The following is a 26126-nucleotide window of genomic DNA, read 5'->3' as shown; positions in this document are numbered from 1 at the left end:
GAGGCTGGCCCAGGGACTGGAGATGGCACTGTTCCTTTCATTCCGTTCGGAAGCAGGCCTGGAGGGCTGGCCCCGGCGGACCCCCATCTCCTAAAGGGGGGCAGGACCTGCTGAGGCTCCTGGCACCGGCCTCTGGCTCTGAGGGCAGCCAGGAGCCGCGTCCACGAGGGCCATCTAAAACGTGGCCTGCAGGGGGTGGGGACAGGCTGGCAGGAAGCCGCTCCTCGGCTCGCTCCAGTTCCCCATGTGACGGTCCGTTCCCCACACTTGGGGCTGCCTGCCAAGCGGTTAAACTCCCGGGTTCCGCCCCGGGCTCTCCTCCACCGGGAGGCCGGGTCTGCTGTGGCTGGACCCTAGAGGGGAGAGGGGAGAGCATCAGCCCAGAGCCAGTCCAGGGAGCGGCTCCTGTGACACCAGGTGTTAAGTCCTCTTTAGGACGGGAAGGGGCAGGGGGCGCCGAGGAGCCTCAGGCCTCCTCGGGAGACATCGAGGCAGAGCTGGGAGCGTTTAGTTAGGAAAATGCTCAGCCTCGTGAGAGAAAACCACTGCCAGGACGGATGCCATCGCTGAGAGGCAGGGCTTCTGCCCGTGGGAGGCCGAGGCCATAAGGCCAGGCAGGAGGCAGCTGCCCAGACAACACAGCAGGCACTGGAAGGGAGCTTTTGTTTCCAAGGCTGAGGAGGCATTTCATGGTCCCTCCTGCCCTCCAGAAAAATGAGATGAGAAGTAGCAACAAGGGACAGGAAGCACCCACTCACCCCCATGGAGAAGTGCCCCCCATCTGAGGGGAGAGGTCTGCAGTGCCCCCCAGCAGCTAACAGGCTGGCAAAGGAAAGCAAAGAGAAGGTAAAGTAAAAGGCAAGATATTTACCTTGCATGTTGTCCTAAAACAAAAAATGCTCACTAGTCCACAGTCAATTATCAACTGCAGTTTCCAAATGTGCCAAAGAGGGAAAGGCCTACTGGGAAAGCTAGAGAGAGGAGAGGGAAAGGGAGAGGAAGGGGGAGGGGGAGGGGAGGGGGGGAGGGGGAGGGGGAGGGAGAGGGAGAGGGAGAGGGAGAGGGAGGGAGAGAGAGAGAAGACCAGGTATGGAGCTGCTCCGGCAGAGCCACTCCGCTCGGGCAGCTTGGGCAGCACCGCAGAGTCAAGGCCGCCGGGGCGAGCGGGGCCCAGGAGGCTCGGTGTCAAGCTCGAACTCTCCCTGGGAATCCCGCTCTGGGATTGATCGATGTGGAGGGGGTTTTCCGAATGTGAAGCAGCGGACCAGGGTTCCGGAAGGTGTTTCTGTAAAGGGCCAGTCTTCTTAGGCTTTGCAGGCCTCGGGGGCAACGACGCAACTCCACCGGCAGCCGAGTACAATCCCTCAGCAGATGGGCACCTCCAGTAAAACGTTACGAGAACAGGCAAATTTGGCCCTCATGCCATTTGCCGACCCGGCTGAAGGCAGCTCAAAATCATCGTGCTTTCCAAGCATTTCAGACACTTCTCTGCTGGGGAAGCTAGAGCCAGAGTCACCCAGAGGATGGCTCTGACCTGCACCGTTTCAGCAGCGCCCCAGGGACACGTCCAACACACGTAGCGACACTGAGCTCCCCGGGCAGCGAAGCAACAGGTTAACAGAGATAAAGTGCAAGACCCTGAGGGCCGCCCAGGGCCAATCTCAGGCCGCACTTAGGGGAAAATCACCAACATCATGACTACAGAACAGGGGCTGGTTGGTAATCCGTTACAAAGAGGAAATGACCCATGAGCCACTAAAAACGATTCCCTCAGAGGACTGCCTCACGAGCCGCTGAAGCCACAAAAGGATTAAAAAACCTCTGGGTATGTGATAAAAGATGAAATGAAGGGAAAAACCAGGATTCTTAGATGTAAGTTTGCACCTTATACACACCCTGTGCGGTCTGAGTGGCAGATAGAGCCAGAAAAGGCTCACGTGTGAGAAAACCAAAACCAAAAGGCTCACGTTTTGAAAAACAAAAACGTCCTGGCTTTCGAGACCCGAGTCTAACGTGATGGTGCGAACCTCCTCTGTGTGAGGGGTGCCTCACAAAATAGAAGACCGTCACGGTGGGTAAACAGAGGAGCGGGCTCCGCCCTAAGAGGTGAACGAAGGGTCCGTTCATTCCAAAATGACTGCGACCATGCCCGGATCCAGGACCCAACACAACCCCCCAGGGTCCTTCACCAGCACCAGAGACGGAGCTCGCAGGAGTGGAGCCACCGACGCAGCTCAGGAAGCACCTTTCCACTATAAAAACACGTTTCCCTTCTCAAACGTGGGTCCGGTAACCAAGGGCGCGCCCAGTCTCCAAGCCAGAGTGCCCGTCTCTCCCGGCCTCCGACTCTTCACCTGTAAAATGGGCATGACAACTACCACCTCTCAAAACTTCAGGGAAGTTTTCTTAGATGAGTCAGGACGAGGAGAGCCCTTAGCACAGTGCTTGGCATGGGAAGCGTTCAGTAAGAGCTCGGCGTCCCCACTGTCGGGTAAGGGGGATGGAGCACAGGCAGTCAGGCCCCTGCAGTTCCTTCCAGGGCCTCTCCCAAGCCCCGCCAAGCCCCAGAGGACCTCAGACCCCAACCTAGGAGCTCGGTCAGCATAAAAGTACCTTCTTGAATAACAAGGACAAGAAAGTTCCCTGATGTGTTTACCACTCCCACCCAAAGCCTACCCTTCACAGGCTCCTTTTTTATTTTCCCTCCTTACGCTCTAAGGGTGGGGTTTCCCATCCCACTCTGCAAAGTCTGTTTCTTCCTGCTCCCAGTGGAACGCCTGGATGGGACCAAACACCTCAGGAGGTGCTCTTCTGGGTTTTGGGGATGGTGTCCACCAGCCACCTACCTTCTGAGCCAGGCCCACTGGTGACCCAAATCTTCACTTTCTAGGTGACCTAACCCTAACCCCAAATGACCCAATACAGCGCCTGAACTTGACCGCACTCCCATTTAGCAACTACGGTTGACCCTTGAACAACTCAGGTTTGAACTGCGTGGGTCCACTTACATGCAGATTATTTTTCAATAGTAAATACTACAGCATTACACAGGCTGTAGCTGGTTGAATCTGCAGATATAGAACCACAAATACAGAGGACCAAACACGTTATACACAGACTTTTGACTGCGCAGAGGGTTGGCGCCCCTAACCTGCTGTTGTTCAAGGGTCAACTGTATTCTCTAATTAAAACAATCCACCCTACAGGTCCTGGAGAGAAAATGCTGACTTACATGCTCTACTCAAAATGTCAGCTGACCTATAGCTCAGCGTTGACGAAGTTATTAAAAACACAAGAAGGGAGAGAGAAAAGGATGGGGAGACAAAGGGAGAAAGAACGAATGTAGGGCAGGGCGAGAGCAGAGAGAGCAGGTCTGTGTGTGCAGCCAGGACGGCAAAGGGCACGCTCGCCCTGGGGTCGACGCCGTGGGATGCAGCTGCACGGGGCTCACCTGTGGCTGTGGCTGTCTTGTCATCAAGGAGCCGGGTCTGGCTGCCTGGGACGGCCTGGAGGTCCGCGTTCTCAGGGGACTGCGGCACGGCCTGGGCTCGGGTGGCCAGGAGTGCATTGAGGTACTGCAGCCGCGTGACCTGGGGCACAGGAAGCATTGCAACTCGTGCAGCTGGACGGAAGGTGAGGTGAGGGGCCACACCCCTCCCTCCTGCCCTCAAGCCCCCGAACCAGGGTTGGGGGGTGGGGGGGTGCAGGGTGGAAGCGTTAAGATCTCCAAGGAAGCTGGGTGCTTAGGCCACCAGCAGACAGAGGGGCCAGGCCGTCCACCCTTCACAGCAAGTACAAGGTCTTGCTCTGGGAAGTCTCAGATAGACTCAATCAGGATTTATTCTTAATCCATTCAAATGTGTGACCAGCTGGTCTAGCCCTCAGGGACGCAAAGCTGGTTAAAAGCCAGCACCAGTGAGCAGCCCAGACGGTCACCTTGATGAACTGCAGGTCAGAGAGGGCCCTCACGGTGTAGTCAGGACAGTACGCAGACAAGCGGGTGCCTTCGGCGGGCTCGGGCAGCGGGTCGTGGCGGAGGGACTGGAGCGAGGACACCGGGGACTGGTGAACTATGAGAGGACAGTGGGTGACGGAGCAGGCCAGCCGCACGCGGCCTCGGAGACCCACCCCACACATTGCCCTGGTGAGGGAATACAGCCAGGGGCTCCGGAAAGGATGGCAAACACGGTCCTCCTGGGAAAAGCTGTGCAGCGGTGGGGAGAGCAACGAAGATGAGCCCCGAAGGAATGCTGCCCCACCCTCCATGCAGCCCGGAGATGAGAAGGGCCAGCAGGTCCCAAGGCAGACTGCCTTGCAGGAGGCCAGACGTGGGGCACCGGAGAGCCTCGGCAACGCCCATCCAGCCGCCGACTCCCGCCTCCAGCTCTGGGACGGCTGCAGCTTACCCGAGGATGGCGCCGTCAGGGCGGACACTCCGTAGTAGGTGAAGGCCCCATTCTCGAACTTCAAGCCCTCTTTCCCGATCTCCACCTCAACCCTGCCCTGGGAGGTCAGGGAAGAGGGGGAGGAAAGAGGGACAGGGAAAGAAAGAGGTGGACAGTTTATCCTTCCTGCCAGCAAAGAGCACAAGGAGAGAGCACCAACCCCACTTATCCAGAGCGGGTGCATCTGGATGTTCCTTCCTCTTCTCAGACCCTCCCCACTTCCTAAGCAAGTGGCGGGCTCCAGGCCGGGCTCGCAGGTACCTGCAGGATGAGGATGAAATAGTCCACCGGCTGGCTGCGCTGGTACAGGTAGTGGTGGGCGGCCAGGCGGTCGCTCTCGTCAAACCTCACTTCCTGGTTGACGCTGGGATGCTTCAGCAGGTGCAGCAGGACCTTCTCGGAGATTCGCAGCGGGCTGAATACATCCACCTCTGCCCCACAGGGGAAACAGGTATGGGGACAATGTCCACCGGGCCCAGCGCAGCCCGTGTCACCGCCCGCCTCCCGCTGCATGCCTCGGCTCCCCCAGCCTCCCACAGCACCCACCCGGCCGCGGCTCCCCGCCACCCACAGAGGAGCCACCTTCAGGTGACCCGAGCTGCTGACAGGGCGGCAGAGAGAATCGCCGAACTTCTCCTGGACACCCTCCTGCTCACTGGGAATGGGGGGGGGTGGTCTCCTGATCCACTGGCCGGTGAGCAGGGACGAGGCCCACCCTCGCCCTCACCTCGGGAAAGGAAGCGCTGGGTGGCCAAGAGCAGCTGAGGCGAGATTTTCACTTTACAGTCATCGTCAGACACCTTGAACAGAGAGAATTCCTCTTTCTGCCTGAGAGGGGCGCTCAGAGACGCAGGCTTCTTCTTCACCACGGTGTCTCCTGGGGCGGGGAGAAGAGGGCCTGCTTAGGCTCCAGCACTCCTCCATCAACATGACCGGACCAAGGGGCACGTTGCCTCTCCCTCCCCCCAAGGCCTCGGGGCTCCTGGGGGGAGACAGCATCAGGGCACCGCTGTCTTGACGGCACCTGGCAGCCACTCCACCCAGGCAGTGATCTGGTGCCCAGTCAGAGGGGCGGCAGCTTGCATTCCAGCGATGTCCCGAGAAGTAGCAGAGAGGCCTGCTCCCTCCTCGGAGCTGGGAGAAGATAATGCCGATATGATAGCAGACAGCTTGTGTAAAACAACAGGCCCCTCGCTAGAAAGCACATGTTCGAGGATTACCGGTGCCAAACAGCCGCTAACCTGCAGACCCCGTGCCTACGGCAGTCTGAGATGCCAAACCAAAACGCTGCATTTGGGGGACAGACACGTGGGCAGAGATTCACTTCCAAGCTCACAGGGCAGGCAGCTCAGTGTCCCAGGGGGCCCACGTGAGGCCCGCCGTCAAGCATGGGCTCTGTGTCTGCCCTGCAGACCGCAGCTGCCATCCTAAGAGCCCTGCACTTCTAAAACACAACCACGGGCCCCACGATCATCCGTTTGGGGAAGAACCTCTCAGCAGTAAAGAACAGGCTTCTCTGAGAAGACACTTCTATACAACAGAACAAGAGAAAGCAAACGGACCAAGGGAGATAAAGACTGGGAAAAAGCCCGTTAAAGGCAGAGCCCCGGGCAAGCCCTGGGACTGCAAAGCCACCCATGGGATGCGCCCCCATGGCTCTGCGTCCGGGCACATGTGTGAGCCCTCCCTCCTGCAAGGGGCAATCCCGGCCCACGCAGGAGTAAGGAGACGGGGCCTGGGTACGTGACGGCTCTGACCCGAGATCCAGCCCCGCTTCTGACAACACGGAGACCCGCCATCCTCTGATACACACACGTCTCTGTAAGCTCGAAAGAACAGCGGAGCCGGAAAAGCGCCAGGGCCAGGACTCACGGTAGTCTTCAGACTCGTCCAGGATCTCGGACTTGATGATCTCCTCGATGACGTCCTCCAGGGTGACCAGGCCCAGCACCTCGTAGAAGGGGTCACCTTCGCCCTCGTTGTTCACCTTCTGCACGATGGCCAGGTGGGACTTCCCTGCAGGGAGGGACACTTGCGTTACAGCTTGCTAGGGGGCCTCCTGTTTTCCTTAGTCCCATGTGACTGGCCCACCACAAGGACAGAAACTGATGTCTATGTTCCCACAACACGCCAGGCACCAGGAGAGACTCTTCCTAGGTGCCTGTGAGGAGTAAGTCTCGGACCCCACGTCCACCTGCCCAAGTCGCCCCAGGCAGCGGCGGAGCTGGAGTCACCCCGGGTCTATGCGACTCCACGCCGTAAACGTGGTTTAGACAAGGATGCATCCGGACCAGAACAGACACCGTATACAGCAGCAACTGGACCGTGGACACAGGGTGCCGACACCAAAGACGCTGGCTCCCCGGGGACAGTCTGAATGCGGAAGCCGAGAGGGGCCACCCCGCCTGAGTCTCCAAAGGGAGCGTTCCCAATTCTGAAGGCTGCCCTGTATTTCCAGAAGCCGAGGTGCATGAAAGTCACCCAGGGGGATGAAGATGATGATAATCAGCCAGTTAGAGCCCAAACTGTGCGGGAGGAAGAGCAGGAAGCTGCAACTCTTCTCCTTCCTCCTCTGCATCCTCCTCAGGTGAGCTACCTGCTTGTTTTACGAGAAAATGTAAGCTTGAGAAAAGCCCAGCCTCAGAGTGCTGGGGAATGTTAGGGAAACTTCAAGAATATGCGCTGTTTCAGGTAAGTGCTTTTTCTCCATAAAGCTTTATGCTTGTCCAAAAGACACAGAATGTGGGACTTCCCTGGCGGTCCAGTGGTTAAGACTTCGCCTTCCAATGCAGGGGGTGCGGGTTCGATCCCTGGTCGGAGAGCTAAGATCCCGCATGCCTCAGGGCCAGAAAACCAAAACATAAAACATAAGCAATATTGTAACAAATTCAATACAGACTTTAAAAATGGTTCACGTCAAAAAACCCATTTTTTTAAAAAAAACAAACAGAATGCAAGCCATACAGGTAATTTAAAACTTTTGAGTAGCTACATTAAAAAAATTGAAGAGACAGAAATGAAATTAATAATATATTATGATGAACTCAATATAATCAAAATATCACTTCAACATGCAGTCAATATAAACATATGAATAGATATTTTTCCTTTTTTGGGTACTAAGTCTTTGATATCTGGTGTGTGTTCGGCACTCACTGCACATCTCAATTCAGACTGTTTACCGTTCAAGAACTCAGCAGCGCACTCTGTGGGTAGTGGCTACTGGACTGGACTGTGCAGGTCTAGGATATGGAACTGACAGCCAACTCATCTCAACCATGCCCCCCCTTTTAACAGTATTTTTTTTTCATTGAAGTACAGTTGATTTACAATATTATGTTAGTTCACAATGTGTACAGCAAAGTGTTTCAGTTATATATATTTTTTCAGATTATTTTCCATTATAGTTATTGCAAGATTTTGAATATAGTTCCCTGTGCTATACAGTAAATCCTTGTTGCTTATCTGTTTTATGTATAGTAATTTGTATATGTTAATCCCATACTCCTAATTTATCCCTCCCCCCCTTCTCCTTCGGTAACCATAAGTTTGTTTTCTATGTCTGTTTCTGTTTTGTATAGATTCATTTGTATTATTTTTTAGATTCCACATAAAAGTGATATATAATATTTGTCTTTCTCTGTCTGACTTACTTCATTAAGTATAATATTCTCTAGGTTCATCCATGTTGCTGCAAATGACATCATTTCATTCTTTTTTATGGCTGAGTAGTATTTACTTGCATATATACCACATCTTATTTATCCACTCATCTGTCGATGGACATTTAGGTTGCTGCCCCTTTTTATTACTAGTGAATAAAGCATAGGGTAAAAGCCGGCCCGGACCTGCATGTAAAGGGGTGCTTGCTTCAAGAATCCTTTGGTAAAGCAAAAAGTCAAGTTCACCTCTTTGTGTGAATCCTACTTTACATACCTTGGGTTCAATGACAATGTAGTGATTGGGTTTAGAAGCACATTCTTTAGAAGCAGCTGGCATGCCTCTGCCTCATTCTTTCAGCATCCGTGCCCCCCGCCCCGCCCCCAGTAATCAGGTACAGGAAGACCTCTGCTCCAAAGTTGGAGGGAATGAAAATGTCAAGAGTCAAGCAAAAGCTATTATTATTAGACCACTAACCAGATGATCAAGAAAGGAATGAGGCTGTAAAAGAATAAAAAGATCACATTTACTGTATGTCATCAAATCCAAGATGTCATCAATCATGAGACATCCTGGTTACAGAGATGTTAAAATGCAAAAAAAATGTGCATCTGAGAACTGAAGAAATGCAGTACAGGCCTACGTCGTTTCAATGTGCTTCGCAGATACTGCTTTTTTTTCCCCAACAAATTGAAGGTGTGTGGCAACCCTTCGTCGAGCAAGTCTATCGGCACCATTTTTCAGACAGCATCTGCTCACTCTGTGTCTGTGTCGCGCTTTGGTAATTCTCCCAGGTTTTCAAACTTTTTCATTATTATTATATCTGTTATGGCGATCTGTGATGTTACTATTGTAACTGTTTTGGGGGAGCCCCACCAACTGCACCCACATAAGACATATGGGAACTTGAGAGATACTGTGTGTGTTCTGACTGCTCCACCAACCGGTCATTCCCTGTCTCTCTCCCTCTCCTCTCCGCTCTCCCTGTTCCCTGAGACACAACAATATTGAAATTTAGGCCAATTAATAACCCTACAATAGGCTCTAAGTGCTCAAGTGAAAGGAAGAATCACAGGCCTCTCACTTTAAAACAAAAGCTAGAAATGATTAAGCTTAGCAAGGAAGGCGTGTCGAAAGCTGAGACAGGCTGAAAATTAGGCCTCGTGCACCAAACGGCCAAGTCGTGAATGCAAGGGGACAGTTCTTGAAGGAAATTAAAAGAGCTACTCCAGGGCTTCCCTGGTGGCGCAGTGGTTAAGTATCCGCCTGCCAATGCAGGGGACACGGGTTCGAGCCCTGGTCCGGGAAGATTCCACGTGCTGCGGAGCAACTAAGCCCGTGCACCACAACTACTGAGCCTGCGTGTGCTCTAGAGCCCGTGAGCCACAACTACTGAGCCCACATGCCACAATTACTGAAGCCTGTGCACCTAGAGTCCATGCTCCGCAACAAGAGAAGCCATCGCAATGAGAAGCCCACGCACTGCAACAAAGAGTAGCCCCCGCTCGCCACAACTAGAGAAAGCCCGCGCGCAGCAACAAAGACCCAATGCAGCCAAAAATAAATAAATAAATAAATAATTTTTTTAAAGAATTTAAATAAATAAGAGCTGCTCCAAAAAATAAAAATAAACAAACAAGCAAATAAAAAAATAAATGTGCTACTCCAGTGAACATGTGAATGGTAAGAAAGACAAACAGCCTTCTTGCTGATATGGAGAAAGTTTGAGCGGTCTGGATAGAAGATCAAACCAGCCACAACATTCCCTTACCCAAAAACCTAACCCAGTGGAAGGCCCCACCTCTCAATTCTATCAAGGCTAAGAGAGGTGAGGGAGCTGCAGATGAAAAATTTGAAGCTACCAGAGATCGGTTCATGAGGTTTAAGGAAAGCTGTCTCCATAACATAAAAGAGTAAGGTGAAACAGCAAGTGCTGATGTAGAAGCTGCAGCAAGTTATCCAGAAGATTTAGTTAAGATCATTAATGAAGGTAGTTACACTACACAACAGATGTTCGATGTGGACAAAACCACCTTATATTAGAAGAAGATGCCATCTAGGACTTTGATAGCCAGAGAGGAAAAGTCAAGGCCTGGTTTTAAAGCTTCAAAGGACATGCTGACCCTCTTGTTACGGGCTAATGCAGTTAGCAGGTGATTTTAAATTGAAGCCAATGCTCACTTACCATTCCAAAAATCCTAGGGCCCTTGAGAATTATGCTAAATCTACTCTGCCTGTGCTCTATAAATCGAACAATAAAGGATGACAACACATTGGTTTACTGAATATTTTAAGCCCACTGTTGAGAGCCACTGCTCAGAAAAAAGATTCCTTTTAAAGTAGTACTGCTCATCGGCAATGCACCTGGTCACCCAAGAGCTCTGATGGAGCTGTATAAGGAGATTAATGTTATTTTCATGACTGCTAACAAAACATCATACCGTAGCCCATGGATCAAGGACTAATTTCAACTTTCAAGTCTTATTATTTAAGAACTACATTTCATAAAGCTACACCTGCCATAGATAGAGATTCCTCTGATGGATGTGGGCAAAGTCAATTGAAAACCTTCTGGAAAGGATTCACCATTCTAGATGCCATTAAGAACATTCATGATTCATGAAAAGAGATCAAAATATCAACACTGATAGGAGTTTGGAAGAAGTTGATTCCAACCCTCATGGATGACTTTGAGAGGTTCAAGACTTCATGAAGCAAAGTAACTGCAGATGTGGCAGGACTAGCAAGGGAACTAGAATGAGAAGTGGAGCCTGAAGGTGTGACTGAATTGCTGCCATCTCATGATAAAACTTTAATGGACGAGGAGTTGCTTCTCATGGATGAGCAAAGAAAGTGGTTTCTTGAGATGGGAACTACTCTTGGTAAAGATGTTGCAAAGACTGTTGAAATGGCAACAAAGGATTTAGAACATCATATGAACTTAACTGATAAGGGGTTGCGGTTGGCAGGGTTTGACAGGACTGACTCCAATTTTGGAAGAAGTTCTACTGTGGATAAAATGCTATCAAACAGCGTTGGGTGCTTCAGAGAAATCGCTGGTGCAGGGAAGAGCCAATTGATGCAGCAAGCTTCACTGTCGTCTTAAGAAACTGCCACGGCGACCCCAATCAGCAGCCACCACCCTGATCAGCCAGCAGCCACCAACATCGAGGCAAGACTCTCCACCATCAAAAAGTTTATAACTCGCTGAAGGCTCAGATGGTGGTTAACATTTTTTAGCCATAAAGGTTTTCTAGTTTGATTTTTGGGGGGACCACGCTGCACAGCATGTGGGATCTTAGTTCCCCGACCAGGGATCAAGCCTGCACCCCCTTCAGTAGAAGCACAGAGTCTTAACCACTGGACCGCCAGGGAATTCTGCCACGAAGTATTTTTAAATTAAGATAGGTACATTGTTGGGACTTCCCTGGCGGTCCAGTGGTTAAGACTGCACTTCCAGTGAAGGGGACACGGGTTCAATCCCTGGTCGGGGAACTAAGATCCCGCATGCGGCATGGCACAGCCCCCCCCCAAAAAAGATATGTACATTGTTTTTTAGACATAATGCCAACTGTACACTTAACAGACTACAATATAGCATAAACATAGTTTTTTTTAATAGATCTTTATTGGAGTATAATTGCTTCACAATACCGTGTTACTTTCTGTTGCACAACAAAGCGAATCAGCCATATGCATACACATGTCCCCATATCCCCTCTTGAGCCTCCCTCCCATCCTCCCTATCCCACCCCTCTAGTTCATCACAAAGCACCGAGCCGATCTCCCTGTGCTACACTGCTGCTTCCCACCAGCCAACTATTTTACATTCAGTAGTGTATATATGTCGATGCTACTCTCACTTCGCCCCAGCTTCGCCCTCCCACCCCATGTCAAGTCCATTCTCTATGTCTACCTGTTTATTCCTGCCCTGCAACTAGGTTCATCAGTACTTTTTTTTTTTTTTAGATTCCATATATATACCTTAGCATACAGTATTTCTTTTTCTCTGACTTACTTCACTCTGTATGACAGACTCTAGGGCCATCCACCTCACTACAAATAACTCAATTTCGTTTCTTTTTATGGCTGAGTAATATTCCATTGTATATATGTGCCACATCTTCTTTATCCATTCATCTGTCGACGGACATTTAGGTTGGTTCCATGTCCTGGCTATTGTAAACAGTGCTGCATTGAACATTGTGGTGCATGTCTCTTTTTGAATTATGGTTTTCTCAGGGTATATGCCCAGTAGTGGGATTGCTGAGTCATATGGTAGTTCTATTTTTAGTTTTTTAAGGAACCTCCATATTGTTTTCCATAGTGGTTGCACCAATTTACATTCCCACCAACAGTGTAGGAGGGTTCCCTTTTCACCACAACCTTTCCAGCATTCATTCATTCATTCATTCACTCATTTATTTATGGCTGTGCTGGGTCTTCGTTTCTGTGTGAGGGCTTTCTCTAGTTGCGGCGAGCGGGGGCCACTCCTCATCACGGTGCACGGGCCTCTCACTGTCGCGGCCTCTCTTGATGCAGAGCATAAGCTCCAGACCCGCAGGCTCAGTAATTGTGGCTCACGGGCCCAGTTGCTCCACGGCATGTGGGATCTTCCCAGACCAGGGCTCGAACCCGTGTCCCCTGCATTGGCAGGCAGATTCTCAACCACTGCGCCACCAGGGAAGCCCCCAGCATTTAATGTTTCTAGCTTTTTTGATAATGGCCACTCTGACTGGTGTGAGGTGATACCTCATTGTAGTTTTGATTTGCATTTCTCTAATTAGTGATGTTGAGCATCTTTTCATGTGCCTCTTGGCCATCTGTATGTCTTCCTTGGTGAAATGTCTATTTAGGTGTTCCACCCATTTTTTAACTGGATTGTTTGTTTTTTTGATATTGAGCTCCATGAGCTGTTTGTGTATTTTGGAGATTAATCCTTTGCCTGTTGTTTCATTTGCAAATATTTTCTCCCATTCTAAGGGTTGTCTTTTTGTCTTGTTTATGATTTCCTTTGCTGTGCAAAAGCTTTCAAGTTTAATTAAGCCCCATTTGTTTATTTTTGTTTTTATTTCTGTTACTCTAGGAGGTGGGTCAAAAAAGATCTTGCTGTGGTTTATGTCATAGAATGTTTTTCCTATGTATTCCTCTAAAAGTTTTGTAGTGTCTGGTCTTACATTTAAGTCTTTAATCCATTTGGAGTTTATTTTTGTGTATGGTGTTAGGTAGTGTTCTAATTTCATTCTTTTACATGTAGCTGTCCAGTTTTCCCAGCACCACTTATTGAAGAGGCTGTCTTTTCTCCATTGTATGTTCTTGCCTCCACTGTTGTAAATTAGGTGCCCACATGTGCGTGGGTTTATCTCTGGGCATTCTATCCTGTACCATTGATCTATATTTGTTGTTGTGCCAGTACCATACTGTCTTGATTACTGTAGCTTTGTGGTATAGTTTGAAGTCGGGGAGCCTGATTCCTCCAACTCTGTTTTTCTTTCTCAAGATTGCTTTGGCTATTCAGGGTCTTTTGTGTTTCCACACGAATTGTAAGATTTTTTGTTCTAATTCTGTGAAGAATGCCATTGGTAGTTTGATAGGGATTGCACGGAATCTGTAGATTGCTTTAGGTAGTATAGTCATTTTCACAATATTGATTCTTCCAATCCAAGAACATGGTATATTTCTCCATCTGTTTATGTCATCTTTGATTTTTTTCATCAGTGTTTTATAGTTTTCTGAGTACAAATCTTTCACCTCCTTAGGCAGGTTTATTCCTAGGTATTTATTCTTTTTGTTGCAATGGTAAATAAGAGTGTTTCCTTAATTTCTCCTTCTGATTTTTCATTGTTGGTGTATAGGAATGCCAGAAATTTCTGTGCATTAATTTTGTATCCTGCAACCTTACCAAATTCATTGGTTAGTTCTAGTAGTTTTCTGGTAGCCGCTTTAGGATTCTCTATGTATAGTATAATGTCGTCTGCAAACAGTGACAGTTTTACTTCTTTTCTGATTTGGATTCCTTTTATTTCTTTTTCTTCTCTGACTGCTGTGGCTAAAACTTCCAAAACTATGTTGAATAATAGCGGTGAGAGTGGGCAATCTTGTCTTCTTCCTGATCTTAGAGGAAATGGTTTTAGTTTTTCACCACTGAGAATGATGTGGGCTGTAGGTTTGTCATATATGGCCTTTATTATGTTGAGGTAGGTTCCCTCTATACCCATTTTCTGAAGTTTTTATATCATAAATCGGTGTTGAATTTTGTGAAAAGCTTTTTCTGCATCTATTGAGATGATCATATGGTTTTTATTCCTTAATATGTTAATGTGGTGTATCACATTGATTGATTTGCGTATATTGAAGAATCCATGCATCCCTGGGGTAAATCCCACTTGATCATGGTGTATGATCCTTTCAGTGTGCTGTTGGATTCTGTTTGCTAGTATTTTGTTCATGATTTTTGCATCTATGTTCATCAGTGATATTAGTCTATAATTTTCTTATTTTATGATATCTTTTTCTGGTTTTGGTATCAGGGTGATGGTGGCTTCGTAGAATGAATTTGGGAGTGTTTCTCCCTCTGCAATTTTTTGGAAGAGTTTGAGAAGGATCAGTGTTAACTCTTCTCTAGATGTTTGATAGAATTCACCTGTGAAGCCATTTGGTCCTGGACTTTTGTTTGCTGGAAGATTTTAAATTACAGTTTCAATTTCATTACTTGTGATTGGTCTGTTTGTATTTTCTAATTCTTTCTGGTTCAGTCTTGGAAAACTGTACCTTTCCAAGAATTTGTCCATTTCTTCGTGGCTGTCCATTTTATTGGCATATAGTTGTTTGTAGTAGTCCCTTATAATCCTTTGTATTTCTCCAGTGTTGGTTGTGATTTTTCCTTTCTCATTTCTAATTTTATTGATTTGAGTCCTCTCCCTTTTTTTCTTGATGAGTCTAAGGGTATATCAATTTTGTTTATCTTCTCAAAGAACCAGCTTTTAGTTTTATTGATCTTTGCTATTGTTTCCTTTGTTTCTATTTCAGACGCGCAGTTAGCGTCTCCCCACAACTAGGGCGCCTGCCGTCTGCTTGTGGGGGACTCTGACCCCCAAGGAGATGGGAGGAACCCCAGAGTGAACCGGTAGGACACAGGGGAACCGAGGAGGGAGGAGAAGCGGAGGCCAGACAAGATCGGCGCCCCTGAGGCCAGGAGATCAGGAGAGGCAGGTGGGAGGGACTCTCCGGGAAGAGCAGGAGAGGAGCAGAGGGCAATCGCCTGGCCCACTTGGGCCAGGGAGCCTGCTGAGCTCCCAAGCCGGTTCCCCCCTCCAAAGCCCCATCCAGGCTGTGTGGGTCCTGGGGGCACAGTAGAGAGAACAGGGAGATCAGGAGAGGCAGGCGGGAGGGGTCCTGCCGGAGGAGCAGGAGAGGAGCAGAGGGCGATTGCCCCACCCACTCGGGCACAAGGAGCCTGCTGAGCTCCCAGACCAATCCCCCCGCCCTCCAAGGCCCCTCCAGGCTGAGTGGGTCCTTGGGGGCATAGGAGGGAGGCCAGGTGGGGATGAGGAGATGCAGGCGGGAGGGGCCCTCCAGGAGGAGCAGGAGAGGAGAGAAGAGCGTTTTCCCCACCCACTTGAGCCCAGGAAGCCTGCTGGGCTCCCAGGTGAGGTCCCCTGCCCTCTGAGACCAGGGGTGTGGGGCACGCCTGGGCCCCTTCTGTTCCTTGAGCCTAAGCCCCACCCCCCACAGCCCCCAGGGCCTTTTCCAGCCCTGTGGATCCTGAGCATAGGCCCCACCCACCACCCAAACCTCGCCCTTGCTTAGGCCCCGCCCTCCACAGCCAAGGCCTTCCCCTGCCACCTTTTTTTTTTCCTTTTCCCTCCTCCTCTTTTTTTACTATTGTGGTACTGATGTACCTTCCCATTGTTGATTCATCTATATTTTTATTTCTACATTCTTTCTAACATATCTGTTAGTTTCCTAGTCTAATTTTATTTTTTACTTTGTTATTGTTCTTTTTTATTTTTTATTTTTGCCACCCCACACGGCTTGCGGGATCTTGATTCGCAAGCCCAGGGTCGGGCGGAAGCTCCTGTGGTGGGAGCTCCAAGTCCAAACCACTGGACTAACAGAGAACCTCAGACCCCAGGGAATATTCATCGGAGTGAGGTCTCACAGAGTTCCTCAACTCAGCACCAAGACCCAGCTCTACCTAACAGCCTACAAACTCCAGTGTTGGAAGCCTCAGGCCAAACAACCAGTAAAACAGGAACACAATCTGAGTCATAAAAAAAAAAAAAAAAAAAAAAGAGACGGCAAAAAAATATGTCACAGATGAAGGAGCAAGGTAAAAACCTACAAGACCAAATAAATGAAGAGGAAATAGGCAATCTACCTGGAAAAGAATTCAGAGTGATGATAGTAAAGATGATCCAGAATCTCGGAAATAGAATGGAAGCACGGATTGAGAAAATACAAGAAATGTTTAACAAAGATCTAGAAGAACTAAAGAACAAACAGAGATGAACAACACAATAACTGAAATGAAAAATACACTAGAAGGATTCAGTAACAGAATAACGGAGGCAGAAGAATGAATAAGTGAGCTGGAAGACAAAATGGTGGAAATAAATGCCAAGGAGCAGAATAAAGAATAAAGAATGAAAAGAACTGAAGACAATCTCAGAGACCTCTGGGACAACACTAAATGCACCAACATTCGAATTACAGGGGTCCCAGAAGAAGAAGAGAAAAAGAAAGGATCTGAGAAAATATTTGAAGAGATTATAGTGGAAAACTTCCCTAACATGGGAAAGGAAATAGTCACCCAAGTCCAGGAAGCACAGAGAGTCCCACAGAGGATAAACCCTAGGAAAAACACACCAAGACAATATTAATCAAGCTAACAAAAATTAAATTCAAAGAGAAAATATTAAAAGCAGCAAAGGAAAAACAACAAATAACATACAAAGGAGTTCCCATAAGATTATCAGCTGATTTTTCAGTGGAAACTCTGCAGGCCAGAAGGGAGCGGTAGGATATACTTAAAGTGATGAAAGAGAAAAACCTACAACCAAGATTACTCTACCCAGCAAGGATCTCATTCAGATTTGATGGAGAAGTCAAAAGCTTTTCAGACAAACAAAAGCTAAGAGAATTCAGCACCACCAAACCAGCTTTACAACAAATGCTAAAGGAACTTCTCTAAGCGGGAAACACGAGAAGAAAAAGACCCACAAAAACAGACCCAAAACAATTAACAAAATGGTAATAGGAACATACATATCGATAATAACCTTGAATGTAAATGGATTAAATGCCCCAAACAAAAGACACAGACTGGCTGAATGGATACAAAAACAAGACCCATATATACGTTGTCTACAAAAGACCCACTTCAGACCTAGGGACACATACAGACTGAAAGTGAAGGGATGGAGAAAGATATTCCATGCAAATGGAAATCAAAAGAAAGCTGGAGTAGCAACACTCGTGTCAGGTAAAATAGACTTTAAAATAAAGACTGTTACAAGAGATAAGGAGGGACACTAATGATCAAAGGATCAATCCAAGAAGATATAAGAATTATAAATGTTTTTGCACCCAACATATGAGCACCTCAATACATAAGGCAAATGCTAACAACCATGAAAGGAAAAATCAACAGTAACACAATAATAGTAGGGGGCTTTAACACCCCACTTACACCAATGGACAGATCATCCAAACAGAAAATAAATAGGGAAACATAAGCTTTAAATGACACAATAGACCAGATAGATCTAATTGACATTTATAGAACATTCCACCCAAAAGTGGCAGAATACATTTTCTTCTCAAGTGCACATGGAACATTCTCCAGGATAGATCACATCTTGGGTCACAAATCAAGCCTCGGAAAATTTAAGAAAACTGAAATCGTATCAAGCATCTTTTCTGACCACAACGCTCTGAGATTGTAAATCAATTACAGGAAAAAAAACTGTAAAAAACACAAATACATGGAGGCTAAACAGTGCGCTACTGAATAACCAAGAGATCACTGAAGAAATCAAAGAAATAAAAAAATACATAGACACAAATGACAACGAAAGCACGACCACCCAAAACCCATGGGACACAGCAAAAGCAGTTCTAAGAGGGAAGTTCATAGCAATTCAATCTCACCTCAAGAAACATCTCAAATAAACAATCTTACCCTACACTTAAAACATAACTTTTATATACACTGAGAAACCAAAACACTTGTATGACTCGCTTTACTGTGGTGGTCTGGAACTGAACCCACAATATCTCCAAGGCATGCCTATACTTAGGGCTTGCTTACTGTGTGCCAGCCACCAAATGCTTTATTCATTTATTAACTTACCAAACCCCCTGGCAACTTTATAAGGCACATATTATTATTTGCATTTTACAGTTCACAGAGAAAGCTGAGGCCAAGAGAGGTTCAGTGACCCCTCCAAGCTGGAACCCAGGCAGCTGGCTCTGAGTCCACTCTCCTAACACCCCCCCCACCCCACTCAAGTGACTTTCACTGAAGAGAACAAAAGACCGAATCTTAGGAGCCCCCTCCCCTCTGGGAGACAGGCATGGTGCCAAATGCAGGGCCCCGCTGAAGAGAAGCCAGCAGCCCTCTTCAGGGGTTCTACCATCCTGGAACAAAAATTAAAGGTGGAAATGCCCACATTAATTTGCCTCCCCCCTTCCCAGGAGGAAGGGGCTAGGGGTCCCTGGGGAACTGTCTGCCCATTCCTGCTGAGACAGAGGCACTGAATGAGGAACGTGGCATTTCCAGACGCTTCCCATCCCTTGGTGTTTGGGCTGGAATGGCTCACACCAGCAGGCAGGCAGCACTGCTACGAGGGCCCCAACAGCTCTGCCATGGGATACAAATCTGTCAGGCCACGTCAGGAAGGCTGAGGCTCGACACACAATGTTGGTCAACGGTCTTTTGGGATTTCGGGAGCCAAAGCCCAGGTTCTAGATGGCCATCTGGGAGCAGAGGACCCACTTCAGCCCCCTTCTTCCACAAAGCCAGTCCCTTTGGCAGGTTACCTACAGGAATGACTAAGTTCTACCTTGCTTTCAAAACTTCTATAAAATAGATGCAAGGTTCTCAGTGATGAGACGATTCAATAATGAACAGAAGAAAGAAGAGCCCTTGCAAGGTCCCCCAAACAGTGGCCACGTGATCTAACCTTAAGACAGAATGTTTGAGGGGTCCAGAAGGCAGCCAGGAGAAAGGAGTAAGGGGCACACAGAGAAAGGGAAGCTGGAAGGACTCAAGTTTCTCATCTGATAGGATTAAACGCCCTGAAGATATGGGGCCCCCTGGCTAGCTGACTGCAAACACGGACACAGGCCCCAAGACAGGTGCCGTCAGCTCTCCCCGCGAAAGCTCTACAGAGCCGCAGGCCAGGGGTAGATGGCACACCAGCTGACGTCGACCAGGAAGCTCTGAAAAGCTCTAGAGTTCTGATTTTAGTTCGCAGGCTTGAGAACGCTCACAAATGACAGGGATGCTAGAGGACCCTTCCATAATGCCTATTTTCTAGGACATTCCTAAAAATGCAATTAGAGTTGAAGTTCCTCTGCCTTCCCTCTTTAGCTTTTTAAAAAAAAAAACTGTCTGAACGTATCCTGTGAGAAAAGTACTATGTGACCATCCCTCACAGATGTCTGAGCAGGTCTGACTCTTCAGAGTTGGGGCAATCCTTTGGCTTCTGACAGGCAATGAACCACAACTCAGGCTTTAAAGCAGACTCCGAAAAGCGCACCCATCCTAATCCCTCCTTTGGCTGAATGTCCTTGAGGTCACTGGTGGTTGTCACTGGGGGTTGACAAAGAAGGCAGGGGTTAACAGCTTTAAAGAAAATACATGCTACTTACTACACCTCCAAAGTACGCGCTCCTTCTGGCAATGCTTGCACAAAACAATCAGCTGCCACCTCAAGTCTGCACAGTGACTGAGGGGCACCTCACCGGGGAAGGTGCCTCTCCCAGACTATACAGTTCCAAAACTGTGCTCTGAAGGAGAGAAAGGAACAAGGCCTGGAATGGCAGTAACTGCCAAGATGCCAGGGCCTCCAGCTTCGGGAATTCAGAGGGACCACCGTCTCATACAGTTGGCAGAGAGACAGGAAGGGGATTGGTTCCTAAAACCTCACGCACCAGGGAGGCTGCGATATGCCCTTTGTTCATGAGCAGAGGAATGATGAAGAGTGTCAGGCTAACAAGGACTTTAGTGAGGAAACATAAAGCTATCTGCCAAAGGACTGCACTGCACGAGAGCAGAGAAAGCTCAGGATGTCACAGGAAAGACGTGGCCATCTTGCCCTGAGAATGGCCCTCACTCTCCACAGGAGTCAGGAGGTCGAGGGGACTGAAGAGCCCCCCATTCAACCTCCAGACTGTACCCCTCCCCCACCGCCTTCTAGAAGGAGGCTCTTCAGAGCCGCCCCAAGGCCACCACCCCAGAACAGAAGCAGCCTGCATTGGCCTTCCCTCCCTACCAGCAACTTCCTACCAACACTTAGACCTAAACCCACTCGACTCCCCCATCGTAAAACCAAAGAGCAGAAGGCCTCCTGCCCACCCAGCCTCTCCCAGCCACTGCCCCCCGGCTTACGCTCTGCAGCCATACCTCCCGGAAGGCCCGTCTCCTTGGGCTGTCGTACTTCAATCCCCAGCACCCCACTCCACGGCACCACAACTGCTCTGCAAAGGTCAAGGGTATCCTGGTTGCTGGATCCAAAGGACATGATGCCAGCCTCTCTCCTGATCACTCTCCTTCCCTTAGTTTCCAGGGCATTCCAGGGTCTTGCTCTCCTCAGCAGCCCCTCCTCTCTGCCCTCCACCCCTTCCCTGCTGTGCCCCTCTTTAGGCTCCGCTTCCTAGGACCACTTCAACACAGACGTCCAGATCCTTCCCTCCTGCTTGGGACTTTCACTTGCATTTCACTGCACATCAACTAATCCTAGGAGCCTGCCTCTCGGGCCACTGCACAGCCACAAATTCCAATGTCCAGAACGAACTCGTCTGCCTGCCACCCGCCACCGCCCCCAAGCCCTCTCTTCCCTGCGTGTGCTCTGCCTCAGGGAAGGTCAAGGCCACCACCAAGCCAAAATCCACATTCGTCCTCAGCGCCTCTTCTTGCCCCACAGTCCCTGAGCGAACCACAAAATCCTCCTAAGCCCAGTTTCAAATGCCCTCTTGGGTTACTCCTCTCCAGGCCCACTGTGCACCCCTGTTCAGGCTACCATCACCTCTCACTGGACCCCCCAATCACTGGGACCCCCCAACTGTGGTCTCCACACCAGCCAGTGATCTGTGCAAACCACTCAGATGCTGCCGCGCGCTGCTCACAGCCACCGCCCTGGTGGTCAAGCCCGGCCTCCCCAGGGCCTCAAGCTGGAAGGTGGCAGGGGCAGGATGGCACCCTCCCCTGCTGACCCCAGGGCCTGCACGGCTGGCCACCAGGCCACGAGAATCCCCCCTGCCTCAGAGACTACAGTACTACTCGGAGACAGAGTACTTGCTACTGGGGGGCTCTGCCTGGCCCCCAACCCAGGCTCCTCTCCCCAGTGAAGGGCTGCATGGCTACTCTCTGAGGAAACAGCCGGGAGCTTATCAGAGATTCTCTAGCAGAGCAGCCAGGGCTGCCCATCAGAGTCTCCCACCGAGATCCCCAGATACAGTAATAACAGTTACTGCCTACCTTCAACACCCAAGCATCTCGCAAGGATTATAGGAGATGGTGCGCGAGAGCGCCCACTAGTGGCCGCCATACAGCAGTGCTAATGCGGGAGTAACATGGTCACTACCGCAGAGCTTGGCCTCCCTGCCCTGACAGTCAAGGGGCTCACAGGGGCCTGGAGCCTGGAGACGTCACAGCTGCCAGGAAGATGAGGGGGAGCTGCTCACTTCTCCACCTCAATTATGCAGTCTTTAGGGTGAAGCTCATCCAAAGTCTTGAGATGTCCCCAAGCCCATCCTGCAGTTCAGGTGTGAAAAGCATGGCTAGTGGCCAACACATGGCCAAGCTCTGGGGAGGACACCCAAGCCCAACAACGGAGAGGGAGACTGCAGGGGAATCCAAACCTTCACAATGCGAAGGTCTCAGTTTTTACCAGGGTGAAAGGAGAGAGTGAAAATGTGGAGTTACGAGAGAACTTGAGACCTTACTCAGGGTTTAAAAAAAAAAAAAGTAACGGGAGACTAATTGGTATCCATCAAGTTGCTTCTGGTGAAATTACAGTGGAAGTTTCTTCCACACCTGTAGAAACATATTTACCAATCATTCCCTTTCCCTTCTTTTTACCAATTAGTAAGGTAGCAGCCCATCAGTGACCTTAACAATGATGCCCTGGAAACATCACAGGACCAGCTAATTTTATATTATATGTGTGCAGACAGCGGCGTCCAGGTATCTGAAGACTATATTCTTCTATGTTCTTTCAGTTTCTATCCAAGAGTTTGGACCTGCTACAAAGCCAAAGACCACAGAAATGACCTGGTAAAGAGCTGGAAAGTTAGAGCCAAGTAGACATACCTCCCCAAACTGGGGGCCTGCCCGGAGAAGGGGATTTCTGCTGTCTATAGCACTGTCAGTTTCGGAGCCACAGCCTTAAAATGATATTTCGAAGGGTCATTCGGAGCTGCAAAGCCATCCTCTTCATTAAAAGGGCCCTTAGAGGCTTCCCTGCCCTCCACGGGGGTGGGACCCTTCCCCAGAAGCTTCCCTAAACCCCCACTCCTTCTCTAGGGCGCTGACATGCGAGTCCCCTCCGCGATTCCCCGGCCGTTACCTCGTTTGAACTCCTCCAAGACGGCGTCTAGCTTGGTGTCGTTGAAGACGAAGTGGAGTGGGTGGCTGTAGAAGCGGGTGATTGTGCTGAGCGGCGTGCAGTCTTCGGGGTCCACGAAGGCCAAGTCCTTGAGGTAGAGCATGTCCACGATGTTGGAACGCTCGCCCTCGTACACGGGGATGCGCGTGTGGCCGCTCTGCATGATGCTGGCCAGGACGCCGAAGTCCAGCACGGTGCTGGCGTCCAGCATGAAGCAGTCCTCGAGGGGCGTGAGCACGTCCTCCACGGTCCGGCAGGGCAGCACGCCCTTGCTGAGATCGCTGTAGGGGTCGCCACCGCCGCGCGCCAGTTCCAGCACGCGCTCGCGCAGCCGCCCTGGCCGCGCCGCCAGCTCCAGCAGCTGACCCACGGGCAGCGCCACGGGCAAAGTGAGCAGCACTGCCAGGCGGCTGAGGATCAGCGCGCGCGGCGCCAGCGCCAACGTCCAGCGCCCGCTCACGGCGGCCGGCACCACCTCGCCCACCAGGAACACGAGCCCCGCGCTGCCGAGTACGGCGGGCACGGCGCGCTGGCCGGCCGCGCGGTACAGCAGCACCGCCAGCGCCGCCTGCGCCAAGCTGGCCAGCAGCAGCAGCGCGCCCAGGGCGCAGCCGGCCCAGCGCCGCGCGGGCTCCAGGCGCCGCGCCGCCGCACGCTCCGCCTCCGAGCCGCTCTCGCGCAGCACCTGCACCTCGGCCGGCGCCAGCGCCAGCGCGCTCAGCTGCAGGCCTCGCGCCAGCGCCGCCAGCGCCAGCAGCCCCGCCGCCCCCAGGCCCAGAGCCCAGGGCGGCGCCGCCTCCTCGGCTGCCCCGCCGCCCGGCTCCACACGCACGGCCAGCAGCGCCGAATGCGAGCGCACAGCCTCGGCGCGCAGGCGCAGCAGCGCGCGCCACTCGCCCGTGGGGGCCGCCGCCTCTTCTGCCCCCGCGCCGCTCGGCTCCCCACGCACCGCCAGCAGCGCCGAGTGCGGGCGCACAGCCTCAGCGCGCAGGCGCAGGAGCGCGCGCCACTCGCCCGTGGGGGCCGCCGCCTCGTCGGACGCCGCGGCCGGCCCGCCCTCGGGGCAACCCGCCCCCTCAGGGGCCACCCAGGACCAGGAGCTGTTGGCGAAGCCCGAGCCGAAGAAGCGCAGGCGGAAGGTGGCCTCCGGAGCGGCCCGCATCTCCCCTCCGCGCGCCCACCCCGCGCCCGCCGCTCCGTCCTCCTCCAGACAGACACCCAGCACTCGCGGGCCCGACGCCGCCTCTCCGGCGGCGTTGCCCAGGCAGAGCGCGGCGAGCAACCAGCCTAGCCGACCCGCCGCCGCCGCCGCCATCGCCTGCTGCCCCCTCTCGGCCTCCCGCGCAGCCTACCCCTCCGCCTCCCCCGGGCCAATCGTCGCCAGCCCTGGCGCCTCTTCCGCCAATAGGCGGCGGGCGGGGGCGGGCCCCAGGGTCGGACTAGGCTGCGCCGGGGAGTAAACAAGCCGCGGCGCGATCCCGGGGCGGGTCGGGGGCGTGGGGCTCTCGCCCCCGCGGGGCTCAGCCGCGACTCCCGGGGCTGGGGCTGGCTGGCGTCCGGAGGGCGCGGAGCGGCGAACTGGCCCCCCCCCCCCCCTCCGCGGGCGTCTGGTTCTCACCGGCAGTCCCCGCTCTCCGGGAGGCCGGGCCCGTGCTTTGGGAAGTCCCTGGCTCGGGACTCGGGCCGCAGAGCGGAGCGGCGCTCCTGAAATTGCAGGCAGAGGATTCAGCCAAGGGAGATGGGACGTTTCCTCAGAAAGGGCCCCCCAGAACCACCGACCTAAAGGGCGAGGAGGGCTGAAAGAACCGGTGACTGGCCATCGGAAGCTAAGGTTTATTGAAAGTGTTTCTTGATCGCGCCCGATTCTGCTATAGGTCTGGGACGTGACACACAGCCCCTGCCTTAAAGGAACTTGCATTCCTGCCAGGGAGAACGATGGTAAATACGTACACGCACGAAATCACTACCTCATTGGATCCTCACAGCTACTACATGTTATGAATATATTTTACCGGAGAAAAGTGAAGCACGACTCAGGCACGGATGTTGGGTTTCAACGCGACCAGCCTAATAACCTGTTCGCCATCCCAGCCACATTAGGAGATGGCAGCTCTGTCAGGAATTACTGTACAATATCTGGTCACTCCACTTCTAGCAGATCATCCTTGGGAAAATAATTCCTAAAGACCAACAAGAACTATTCAAGAGAATCCTCCCAAAGACTGTGTGGTCCTTGACAGTGTGGAATGTTCTTCAACCTATTATATGTGAACTTTACCTGGTTGGAAGGAAATAGACAACCTGCTAACAAGACCTCTCTATAGGTGTCCAGATGAAATGGGTTTTTTAATATTTTCTTTACATTTTTATGTATTTTCAAATCTCCTAACATACGTAGACTTTCGTAAGGCCGTCCATGTACATGTCATTTAAAATGGTCTTTACAAGGATTCTATAGAAATTCATGTGCTGTGTCATGAAAACACTATAAACAACAGTTTAGGCACTGTGGCCTCAATTAAGTAAAATACGTTTGTGTGGAAGGTAATGTGCAAGAATGAATAAACCCGTGGCGAGTGACCGGCAGAAATATTGTGTGAAAAGTTCCAGAATAAGCCGCCAGCAGAAGCAATAATGACTACTGACCCTTTCCACTGGGCTGGCATGCCTCTTTTGAAAGAAAAAAATAATAATAGTAGACTGAACCCCTTTGGTTCACACTTCTGTCTCCAAGTCCAGATAAAATGCTGACACTGAGATAGAATGGACAACAGGCTTGAAATGAGTCATGTGCCTGAAAAGTTAACTAGCAAAGACCAGTTCTAGAGGCAAGATGGGGAGAACACTCGGTATATCCAGATAGGGCTCTGACCTTTGACAAGTTACTTTTCCCCTGGTCTCGGGCTCCCTTGGAAAACAACCTGTAACTTATTTGGGAGGGGGGAAACCTTTGAGTAGAAGAACAGTTGGATCACGCTTGGAAAACACAAATAGTGATTTAAACTGTGAGGCCCAAAGACAAAGGATCCCGTACAGAGCAAACAAAGCTGCTCACGAGTGACTTTCTGTGAACAATAGAGGCCCCAACACTACTTTGCCAGCTTCTTTCTTCCTTGGCTCTGCGTCACTCTTTGGCCCATCATCACAGCGTCAGTGGAGACACTTGTCACTGGGCATTCAGTTCCCC

General features: G+C 50.7%; 1 protein-coding gene across 3 annotated transcripts; it reads right to left on the bottom strand.

Annotated features, from left to right (window-relative positions):
- Positions 1-198: 198 nt before the first annotated feature.
- Positions 199-24276, bottom strand: CNNM3 (cyclin and CBS domain divalent metal cation transport mediator 3). Of its 3 annotated transcripts, XR_009703738.1 has the most exons (9): positions 22901-24276; positions 6318-6461; positions 5173-5322; positions 4707-4876; positions 4407-4503; positions 3937-4070; positions 3452-3590; positions 872-971; positions 268-353 (listed from the first exon to the last, which is right to left on the bottom strand). XR_009703738.1 is itself a non-coding variant. In XM_061210634.1 (8 exons), exons 1-8 carry the CDS (start codon positions 24252-24254, stop codon positions 289-291), a joined length of 2253 nt encoding a protein of 750 aa, XP_061066617.1. In that variant the 5' UTR covers positions 24255-24276; the 3' UTR covers positions 199-288. The 3 variants fall into 3 exon arrangements, 2 of the variants coding, with proteins under 2 accessions (XP_061066617.1, XP_061066616.1); XM_061210634.1 differs by lacking the exon at positions 872-971 and having other exon boundaries at positions 199-353; XM_061210633.1 differs by lacking the exons at positions 268-353; positions 872-971 and adding an exon at positions 986-2354.
- Between the last annotated feature and the right edge of the window lie 1850 nt (positions 24277-26126).

This window comes from Eubalaena glacialis, chromosome 14, assembly GCF_028564815.1.
Source record: "Eubalaena glacialis isolate mEubGla1 chromosome 14, mEubGla1.1.hap2.+ XY, whole genome shotgun sequence".
In the NCBI taxonomy this organism is placed as follows: Eukaryota; Metazoa; Chordata; class Mammalia; order Artiodactyla; family Balaenidae; genus Eubalaena; species Eubalaena glacialis.
This window is presented reverse-complemented; position numbering and strand designations above follow the sequence as displayed.